This window comes from Mauremys mutica, chromosome 2, assembly GCF_020497125.1.
Source record: "Mauremys mutica isolate MM-2020 ecotype Southern chromosome 2, ASM2049712v1, whole genome shotgun sequence".
NCBI classification, from domain to species: Eukaryota; Metazoa; Chordata; order Testudines; family Geoemydidae; genus Mauremys; species Mauremys mutica.
In genome coordinates this window covers 82,040,748-82,052,287 of record NC_059073.1, presented here as the reverse complement: position 1 = coordinate 82,052,287, position 11,540 = coordinate 82,040,748, and the positions used below count along the sequence as shown (strand labels likewise).

Sequence of the window (11,540 nt, the reverse complement as noted above, 5' to 3'; positions counted from 1 at the left end):
GGTAAGATTTTTTGGCTCCTGAGGAGACTGTTATACTGGGGTAGAGGAGTATTAATATGGTTGTTTTGCAGAACAGAACCCACTCTTTAAGAGCCCCTGCCTGTAATGTATTGAGTGCCCTCAAGTCCTGTTTACTTTAGCGGGCGCAGAGAGGGGCTCACTACCTTGCAGGCTTTTTTTCACCCTATGTGACTTGCCCAAAGACACCCAGGGAGCCCGTGCCAGAACACGATATTGGCTGAAGGTGCTCTAGGAGGATTTTTAAATCCTGCCCTTCAAATTGTAATGTTTAAAACGGCCTGACGCTTCTTTGGCTTTGCGGGTTTGTAAGAAAAAACGCCGAGCGAATCCGAATCGTTCGGCCTGAACCCCGCGGCTCCCGCTCGGGAGTCCGCCCAGCCGCTTCCCCCGCGGAGAGCTCCCACACCTGCCTCCTCAGCCTCCCGGCTGTTCGGAACGCGGCCCCTATGACGCCACAAAGCTCCGCCCCATAGGCTCGCTCGGCGCCACCAATCCGAAGGCAGAGTGCCCGGGGAAAGCCCGGCTGCGGCCCCGCGCGCCCGGAGCGCGTGCGCGGGGGGCTCCGCGTGGCTCTATAAACATGGCTGGGGCCCGCCGCGCGGGGGCGGGTCCAAGTGCCCGGCACCAGGAGCCCAGGGCGCCGGCGCAGTAGCGTGAGCCGGCTCCCTGCACCCGGCCGCCGCTGCGGGGGGGAGGCCCAGCCCGCCCCACGTGCGCGCAGCCGGCAGGGGACGGATGACCATGTGTTTTCGCCGGTGTGGCAGCGGGAGCCTCCCGGAGCAGCCCGCGCGCCGAGGCAGTGTGTGAGCCCCGGATCCCGCTGCGAGACCAGCCCCCACCCCCCTTCCCGGCTGCTATGCTGTGGGATAACGCGGACGCCCCGGGAAACTCCAGCCCTCCCCGCCTTGGTCCCGTTCTCCTCCTCCATGAGCGCCTCTGCGGCAGCCCCGGTGAGGGTAGTGCCCGCCGGGCACCCTGAGCAGGCAGTGGCGGCCCCTGCAGCGAGCGGGGCCGGTGGGGCTCAGCCGGCACCTGCGCTCCTCTGCTCCCCGAGCACGGTGCCCCCTGCTTCTGTCTCCGCCGCTGGCGCTCCCGCGGGGGCCCAGGCAGTTGTCTTGAGCCACGCAGTGACTAAGGGTCCCATCAGCCTGGTGCCTGCCGTCACCCAGCAGTCACGGGTGGTGACTGCCCCCGTGGGGACTCTGGTGGCTAAAGTGGCCACTGTCACCGCTGCCCAGCAGCCACCCAAGAACTCTGGTGGGCCTAGGCTGGCAGCTCCGCAAACCGTGGCTCCCAAAGCCCCCCAGACCACTACAATACAACTGCCTGCAAACTTCCAGATCCCACCAGGTGAGTCGCCTGCTTTTCTCTTCTACACACGCTGAAAGGCATTGCACTGCTAAGGGATTGCTGCTGTGCTAGGAGAGTTCAGTGCCCTGTGAAACTTCTTTAGCAAGCTGACTACAGTCATAATGCAAAGTGCTCCACTCTGAGCCTGAAGTACTGTTCTAGATTCTTTTGTAAAGCTCTCAAGTAGGAGGAAAAATCAGGAACTTTTATATCTTTCTGTTTATATGTTCTCATGTAGTCACTTAAGAATGGCCATACTGGGTCAGACCAATAGTCCCTCTAGCCCAGTATCCTGTCTTCTGCCAGTTAGAGCCCAGTGTGGATACAAAATTTATATCTGGATATAAAGCAGATATCTCTGGAGTTGCAGGGCTCTAGCAACAACGAGCATGACCAGCAGGGCCCTGGTCAGTGACTGGGCCAGGAACTGGCGCTGCAGAAGCATCAGAAGTATGTCAGGCCACCACTTGCAGGAGCCAGTGCCCAACCTGGGTAGTTCCTCTGGTGTGGCTCTATTTCCCCCATCCCTACTCACTGGGGTGGGTACCAGGTTCACCTGCAGCTATCCCTGATCATGCTAGTGGTTCTCAACCTGCAGCCCATGGGCTGCTTGTAGCTCAAACAGCACAGAGCTGCGGCTCATATGGCATCCTCAGGGCCGTAGAGGTAGTATTGAATGTGGCCCACAATGGTAAATAGGTTGAGAACCACTGCGCTAGTGTGTGCAAGTGGCTTGTGTGCTTCCAGACAGGAGACGCACACCGCTGCGTGGAAGGGACTCCTGCCCGGGAGCATGCGAGCCATTTGCACACAATAGCATGATAAGGGACAGCTGCTGGTAATCCTAGTGCCCACCCCAGTGGGTAGGGCTGGGGGTGGTACAGCCATGCTGGAGGAGCTTCTCCAGACTGGCTGCTGCAGTTCCTGGCCTGGTCGCTGGCCATGGCCCTACTGGTCTCATTTGTTGCTAGAGCCCTACAACGCCACGGATATCCACAGCTATCCGCGTATGTACATTTTGTATCAGCGTAGGTGCTTCAGAGAGAATGAACAGAATAGGCAATCATTGACTGATCCATCCCCTGTTGTCTGCTCCTAGCTTCTGGCAATTGGAGGCTAAGCACACCCAGAGCATGGGGTTGCATGGGATCCCTGACCATCCTGGCTAATAGCCATTGATGGACCTATCTTCCATGAACTTATCTAATTCTTTTTTGAACTCCTTTACAGTTTTGTCCTTCATAACTTCCCCTGGCAGTGAGTTACACAGGTTGACTCTGTGTTGTGTGAAGAAGTACTTTCCTTTTTACCTTTTTTTTAACCGCTGCCCATTCATTTCATTGGGTGACATGTCTGGAACTTGTGCTGTATAGGGGTAAATAATGCTTTCTTATTCACTTTCTCCACACCATTAATGATTTTATAGACCTCTATCATATCCATTTTTAGTCATCTCTTTTCAAAACTGAAAAGTCAGAGTCTTATCAATCTTTTTGAGATGGTGTGACCAGTATTCAAGGTGTAGGGGTACCATGGATTTATATAGTGGCATTGTGCTATTTTCTGCTTTATCATCTATCACTTTCCTAATGGTTCCTAACATTCTGTTAGCATTTTTGACTGCTGCTGCGCATTTAACAGATGTTTTCAGAGAACTGTCCACAATGACTCCAAGATCTCTTTGAGTGGTAACAGCTAATTTAGATCCCATCATTTTGTATATATGGTTGGGATTGTTTTCCAATATGCACTACCTTGCATTTATCAACATTGAATTTCATCTGCCATTTTGTTGCTCAATCACCCAGTTTTGTTAGGTCCCTTTGTAACTCTTCACAGTCAGCTTTGGACTTAACTATCTTGAGTAATTTTGTATTGTCTGCAAACTTTTGCTGCCTCACAGTTTACCCGTTTTTCCAGATTGTGTATAAATATGTTGAACAGCTCTGGTCTCAGAACAGGTCCCCAAGGGACATCACTCTTTGACTCTCCATTCTGAAAACTGACCGTTTCCTCCTACCATTTGTTTCCTACCCTGTCTTTTAACTAGTTGCTGATTAATGAGAGGACCCTCCCCTCTTATCCCATGACTGCTTACTTTGATTAAGAGCCTTTGGTGAAGGACCTTGTCAAAGGCTTTCAGAAAGTCCAAGTACACTATATCCACTGGATCACCCTTGTCCACGTTTGTTGTTTCCCCTCAAAGAATTCTAATAGATTGGTGAGGTGTGATTTCTCTTAACAAAAGCCATGTTCACTCTTCCCAAATGTGTTCATCTGTGTCTGATAATTCTGTTCTTACTACAGTTTCAACCAAATTGCCTGGTACTGAAGTTAGATTTGCTGCCCTTTAATTACCAGGATCCTCTCTGGAGCCTTTTCTAAAAATTGGTGTCACATTAACTGTGGTCCAGTTATCTGGTACAGAATCTGATTTAAATAAGTTACAGAGCAAAGGTAGTTCTGCAATTTCATATTTGAGTTTCTTCAGAACACTTGTGTGAATACCATCTGAGGAACTGTCTCATTTATTGAGTCCTCAATCTGGGACAGTTCCTCAGATTTGTCACCCTAGAAAAGAATGGCTCAAATATGGGAATCTCCCTCACATTCTCTGCAGTGAAGAATTCATTAGCTTGTCTGCAGCAATCTTATCTTCCTTGAGTGCTCCTTCAGCACCTCGATTTTCCAATGGCTCTACTGATTGTTTGGCAGGCTTCCTGCTTCTGATGCACTAATTTTTTTTTGTATCAGAGGGGTAGCCGTGTTAGTCTGGATCTGTAAAATTAGCGAAGAGTCTTGTGGCACCTTATAGACTAACAGACGTTTTGGAGCATGAGCTTACGTGGGTGAATACCCACTTTGTTGCATCCTCTTGGTTTTCCTCAGTAAGATTTTACTTTCACTTCTTTAAGGATGCCTCTTTGCTTCCAACCACTTCTTTTACTTTGGTTAGCCATGGTAAAATTATTTTGGTCCTCTTACTATATTTTTTAATTTGAGCTATAGATTTAATTTGAGACTCTATTATGGTGATTTTAAAAAAGTTTCCATGCAGCTTGCAGGCATTTCACTTTTTTGTGACTACTTTTTAATTTCCGTTTAGCTTCCTCATTTTTCCCCTTTCTGAAATTCAGCGCTATTATGGTGGGCTATTGTGATCTTAGTGAACTTACTTAATTGCTCTGCCTAAAGTTTCTTGTAAAATAAGGTTAGTTCTCTACCTCATAGAGGTATTGTGCAGATACATCCATTAACATTTGTGAGGTGCTTAGATAATACTGGTGGTGGAGGGAGAAGAGGACCTAGGTCAATCGGCTTTTAATCTACAGTTCAGTGTGCAAAAAGGTGGTGAACATCCAGGTGGTGATATTTTCAAATGATAGAATTTATTCCTGAAATGTTTGGTTCTAGCCACCCTCTCCCAAAAAGCAGATAGCAGAAATAGACTGGATTCAGAGACGTATACCAAAAATGATTGGAGGTGTAGAAAAAGTCTTCATGAAAAGAGATTGAAAGGATTGGAACATGCAGTTTAGGGGGCAGGTGAAGTGGCGATATGATATATAGAAGTTTGATCCTGTGCTCTGCTCACCCTTCCTCATAATATTGCAAACAATGGGTTATTCCTCTTATCAGTGTTAAACTTGCTGTTCTGCCTACCTCATCACAAGGCTGGATTAGATGACCGCTTATGGTCCCCTCCATCCCCATGTTACCTTGAGTCTGATTCACAGACAGCTTTTTTAAAAAAAAGTCTGTTCACTGGAATTCACTGCCACTATATATTGAGACCGCAAGGGTTTAGTGGAATTCAAGAACTGATGAACACTGATCTAGATTAGATGAAGTTCTTGACATTATAAGGGAAAGAATCATACTTCTGTTGGAGGTTAACTTATGCCCTGAAAGTTCATACCCCAATTTTAATGAAAATATTTGTAGTTCCGTAATTGTCTACCGCCAGAAAATTCCTATATTAAAAGCATTTGTTACTAACAGTCAGATAGGATACTGGACTAGATGGGTCACTGATCTGATCCAATATGGTAATTCTTATATTCCTATTACATATTATCCACAATTTTCAAAACAAATTCACTATCCTGAAATGCACTTTATGTATTCTTTTATATTAAAGAATACTTCACAAAATTCCTGTTATGGAACTTTATCAAATTTAAAAAAACTAACCTATTTTCATTAGTCAGTTTCACTTTCTGGTTCTCTGACTCAGCACAGTGATGTGGAGTCTGGGTTGTGAGCACATCAAGGACATGTTTAAATTCTGTCCAGGTTTCCATTTAAATGAAACATTGCAGAAGTGTGAGTGTTAGGTTTTGTGAATTCATTTATAAAATCTACGTTTTGGCCTCTAATAAGGTCCTTTTACTACATACTGACTTTTGACATGAAGATGAGTTTAAGGAAAAAAACTGAAGTGCATGCTCACTAATGATTATCATAGTTTTTAAATCTATTCACTTTTCATGTGTTTTTTCATAACTTGTGTATAATCTGTATTGAAGATGTAGTTTTATACAAGGCTTTTTTTTCCCTATCAGTCGTCTTTCCTACTTAAGTGAGGAAATAGTGTTGAATATGGTATCTTTGGAACTACACAGATGTCATAAATGCAGCATTACATTGCATCTTCTGTTTGAGCCTGGGATACAAAAGGATGAAGCTGAGCTAGATTTCAGACTGGAGTTTAGAGGTTTTAATATTTAAAAATGTTGCAACTTGTCTCTTAAAAAGCACATAGAGTTTCCTTCTGTGCTACCAGTGTACAAAATTAGTTAAAATTCAAATGTACAAACATCACTGGGTGATGCTCTTCGAATGATTATTTTGATCCTTTAAAAAGAGACTCTTGCACTTGAGAAGGCTTTATTCTATTTGTCTTCTGTCTTATGGGTTTCATTCTTAATAATTAGCCAAAAAAAAAAAAGTAATTCCGGCAGGAAGTTCTGATGCTGAATTGTAGCATTACAAATATGTAAGTGTTAATGTGAATGCCTCAAACACATGGTTGACTTAATCACAGTGTGTCAAAGCTTATATTTGAAAATAAATAGCTATAAAATCTAACAGGCAAATGAAAAATGGTAAGTAAGAGAATACAATTAGTCTTCAAAATAATGGTGGTCAATCTGTGGCCCTTGAGAGCAACTATTGAGAAAATATGCATTTAATTATGAATTAAAAGCATGTTCCCTGTGATTCTTGAAGTGTTTGAATTGGCCCTGTTGCTATGGGGAGAGGTAAGGAGCACCACTTATACTGTTTGTTTTAAAGCACTTGCAGTGTGTACTGGGTGCCATCTATAGCAGCAGATGCCCTTTCTCAGGGCTGGTCTACACTACGGGGGGAAATCGATCTAAGATACGCAACTTCAGCTACGTGAATAACGTAGCTGAAGTCGAAGTATCTTAAATCGAATTACCTACCGTCCTCACTGCGCAGGATTGATGTCCGTGGCTCCCCATGTCAACTCCGCTACCGCCATTCAGGTTGGTGGATTTCCGGAGTCGACAGGAGCTCACTCGGGGATCGATATATCGCGTCTAGATGAGATGCGATATATCGATCCCCGAGAAATCGATTGCTACCCGCCGATACGGCGGGTAGTGAAGACGTACCCTCAGTTGCAGCTGCTCATTAGCTCCCCTGCTGGCTGCCTGCTGCTTTGTGAAAGAGATGGGAGGAGAGAGTTGTGCTGGGCTGTAGGAGTCCTGAGGGAGCAGGATAGGAGCATGCCTGGCTCTGCTGGGTCTAGTGGATCAAAAAGAACAGCAGCAATCCTAATTTCAGTACTTTATCTTCCTTTTTGCCCCATCCTTGTTCTTGGATCTCCTTATATTCTTTTTTGCCCTTTCTGTCACTGTTTCCCTTCCCCCTAAACAGCCATCCTGGGAAGCCCAGGGGAAGAGGAAAAACAGTTACAGCTCCCTGACTCTCTGGCCTGGGACAGGTTAGTCTTGTGCTAGCTGGCAAACTGTCTGCTAAGGACTATCTAGCAGATAGCCAGAGCGTTGTGCACGCAAGCCACTGCCCACTGTGCTTGAGGTGTATGGGCTGTTGTCAGTTTCACAGCCACTGGAAGATGTACTGCCACCAGAGGGGGATCCCTAGCAGGCACTTGCAGGTGGGGGACTAGCAGGTCCCTTTGTGTCACCAGAACAGGGCAGAGACCCTGCTCCAGAGTATGTATTTTGGCCCCTTCATCTTGAAATATAATAAACACTCAGACTAAACAAATTGCTTCCTTAAAGGTAGGGTTTTCGTCTTTCATATGAGACTCTACCCGCTCTGCCTTCTCTTTAAAAAGTGAGTGTTGTTTTTGAGAGAACTTTACAGTCGATGCTGTCTGCATACAGAACACGAACAGCATGTGCAGTATTTACTTCCTGGCTGTGCAAATATGCCATTGTCCTGATCTGTGTTCATTCAGCCCTTGGCCTATACTGATATTGCTAATGGTAGTTCAGATTGTGAGAGAGTCATGACACACAAGACAATCTGTTTGCTGAGGAGCGGACTGACCACTCACTTCAATTTACTGTTAGAAAAATAGTGGTGATAAATACTGTGCAAGTGTCAGTGCTGGAAATAGTTGAAGGCTGGGTTTAGAGGATAAGGTTCCTGTTAATATTTTTGATACAGCTCTTATCTTTCAAAATGGCTAGTAGGGTGAACAAGCTTTCTCACTGTCTTAGCACATGAGTCTACAGGGCTACAAAAATAAAAACCAAAAAACCTCTGATAACTGATCTCACATTCTGGGGTCCGACACATTTATGGAGGAGAGAAATGACATAGAGCAAAAAGAACAGCAGCAATCCTAATTTCAGTACGTTATCTTCCTTTCCCCCATCCTTATTCTTGAATCTCCTTATTCTTTTTTGCCCTTTCTGTCACTGTTCATCTTTCCAGTTGTCTGTCTACTTCGTCTCATCCTTCCTCTGTTTATCTGGGGAATGTTTTAAAGGCCATTTTTGAAGGGTCGCAAGCAGCCAAACAGATCCGTTTCCCTTATGGAAGGGCAGTGCAGTGAAGTGTGAAACTTGCCTAGATACTGATGGAGTCACCTTTGTTACTTCAATATGCTTACAGTAGGGATACTTTCCAAACGCTTACAATGGTTACTAAATCTGGTCTAGCTCTACTGGTGTTAGCAATGTTGTAGTGTACGAGGGCTGCCAGCTACTGTTTTATGTCAGGTATGTGTCCTGTGAGCAGGGTTAGAGGATGCTTAAAACAGTAGCAGCAGCCAGTTTACTCTAGGGTTACCAAAATTGTTAACGCCAATGGAGCTGAACAGGTATGTTAGCAACAGTGGATAGGTAAGCTTTGAAAACCAGCCCTAGTGTAGGCAGGGCCCTACAGTGCATAACATGCTTTTCTACTTGCTGCAGAAAGCAAGTGACTAAAATTATGGGAATTTAGTCACTTTCTCTTTTCATCTGGGTCCTCTACAAAGAACTGTTTTACTTGCTTCTGGCAAGTTCACTGCCACCTAAGGTCTGTTCAAGCTGATTGTGGATAACTGTTCAGAAAACTGTTCAACTCAGCTTTCATCGACAAAACAGTGAAGGTGTACACACTGAAATGCTCTTCCCAAGGTAACTCCCCTGCTATGCTGACATCATAAAACCACCTTGATGAGCAGCATAGAGCTTTTTTGCAACATAGAGCGATGCTGCGTCACTCTGGCTCCTCACTTACTTATGTCACCCTAAGTGGCCTCCAGGAGGTGTCTCACAGTGCCCATCATGACTGCTCTGGTCAGCAGTTAGAACTCTGCTGCCCTGAAGATACACAGGTATGCGCCTTCCCCTGCTTAGAAGCCTGGGAATTTTTGAAATTCCAATTCCTGGTTGCTCCTGGTACACAGTTCACACAGCATCTTCCCAGCTGACTGTCACGCAGCAGACGTGCTTCCATGTGGCACACACCGGAGCTGTCTGATCTGCTGAGTATATGGAGAGAAGAGGCTGCGCAATTGGAGCTTTGCACCAGCTGTAGAAATTTCAATACTATGGGGCTGATTACATGAAAGGCACACGCAGCAGTGTCATGATAAAATCAAGGCGCTGAGGCAGATGTACCAGAAGGTAAGGGAGGCCAGCTGTTGCTCTGGAGCAGCATTGAAGACATGCCACTTCTATAAGGAGCGGCATGTTATCCTTGGTGGCGACCCCACCTCCACCAAGAGACCTGTGGATACTTTCTGGGGGGACTGGAAGCAGCAGCCAGTTGACTCAACCTCAATGAGGAACTGGTGGACGAGAAGGTGGAACTGGAGGGCAAGGTGGAGCACAAGGCAAAGTTGTCCAGATGCATGGCGAGTCAGGACCTCTTTTCCACTCCGGAGGAGTCTAGTCGGTCCCAGCACTCCGACTCTGGCTTGCAGGATGCAGGAGAGGGGAGCTCTGGTAAGTGCTCGTTTTGCTTTGATACTGCAAGGTGAGAGGAGATTGAGCTCTCATGTACTTCGTTGTATGGTAGAGGAGGAGTAAGGGACAGAAATTAATAAAGCCTGCCCATTATGCACTGGGGCCACAGCAAAAAGTATGTTACTGTACACGGGGATGTCTCTGGAATCCTCCATAGTGATCTCTAGGAAACTGTCCTCTAGGAATTCTGCCATCCTCTGCCGAAGGTTCCTTGGGAGAGCTGCCTTGTTTCTCTCCGCTACTGTAGGAAACTTTGCTGTACTACCCAGCAATTATCTCTGCAGGGACCAAAGCAGTACATAAATGATCAGCATACAGAGCTGGTCTGAAGCCACACGCATGCAGGAGATGCTCCCTTGCATCCTGAGTTACCCTGAGGAGTGAGATATCTGGTTCGATTCCTGGCCTATGGAAAAGGGAAGGGTACTAGTATTCAGAATAGCTCCATAGTCACTTATAATAGCCCCCTTTGCAAACCAGCTTTGTCCCTTCTTGCCTTTTCCCACCCCAGCTGTGAACTCACCATAATTGGGACTCAATGACCTGTGTGCTAGCCACAGGACCGTGAGAAAGAAGTGTGTGTAACTTTTGTGATTCACGGCTGTGAGGGCACTCTCAATACCGTCTCTTTTGATTGTTTCTTTGCTTTCTGCAGATGTGCCCTTGAACACTCCTCCACACCAGCGATGCATCTCCATCAGATAAGGCAGTGACCCAGGAGGAGTAAAGAGGATATGTTTCTTGAAGTGCTGCAGTGAATAGATGCAGCATATAGTGAAATGAGCGTGGAGGGAGACAGTAAATGAAAGACTGAGGCTGGATAGCTGCAAAAGGACATGGGCAGGAGTGGATGATAAAGTTCCTGGAGGACCAGCCAGAGATGTTGAAGTCCCTCATTAGCCTGCAATCAGAGCAAATCCATGCCTGACTCTCCTTCCAGCCACAACAGAACACCGGTCCATGCCCTCCCCAAACTCTCCCACCACAATTGTTGCATGGTCCTGGTTCCTCACTGTACCCTGTGCACTCCACGCCTGGGGACTGGTTTTCCAATGAAAGCTGGAATTACACCCAGTTGTGAGAGCCCTAACTGCAAGACTGTTCCTCACTTTTATGTTTCCTGTTTGTCCAAAAGTTTGTATTTTATCCAGTTATTAAACTTGAGTCTTTGAAATAACGAGTCTTTATTTGTGACATACCTACATCGCTCAATGCTACCATTGAAACACAGTGGCTATAGGTAGGAATATTTGCTCCTTGCAACTAACGCTCAAGAAGCAAGCACTACAGGAGTAATTCATGGTGGCAAGTAAACATTGCCTGGCCAAATTCATCACATACAGGGAATTGTTGTCAAAATGTTCCTTCAAAGACTCCTTGATTCAAATAGCCTCCTGCTGTGCCCCTCTAATTGCCCTTGTATCTGACTGCTCAAAATCAGCAGAAAGGCTGGGGAGGAGAAGTGGCAGGCATGTGGCCAGAAGTGTGTGATGTGTACAGCACATAAGCACCTTTGAGGTGGAAGAAATTGATATGATCATCTCCAAAGAGCTATTGGGTGGCAACAGAACTTGTTCTGTTCTGGCTTGCCTCTTCCAAAGTTTGGCTTTAGTTCTAGGTATTCATCATGTGGGGAGATAAAGGCAGGAACATGAAATCAACACACATGCCAGCACACACTTCTGGATCTCCCAATCTGTCCTGTTCATT

At 46.1% G+C, this 11,540-nt stretch overlaps 1 protein-coding gene across 2 annotated transcripts in view; it reads left to right on the top strand.

The window, feature by feature from the left end:
• The first annotated feature begins 537 nt into the window (after positions 1-537).
• TAF4B (TATA-box binding protein associated factor 4b) overlaps positions 538-11,540 on the top strand; it is a 113,560-nt gene continuing 102,557 nt past the window's right edge. For both annotated transcript variants that reach the window (XM_045008293.1, XM_045008294.1), the window contains exon 1: positions 538-1,371. In XM_045008293.1, the coding sequence (XP_044864228.1) occupies positions 948-1,371 (424 nt within the window). In that variant the 5' untranslated portion in view covers positions 538-947. The remainder of the gene's footprint in view (positions 1,372-11,540) is intronic.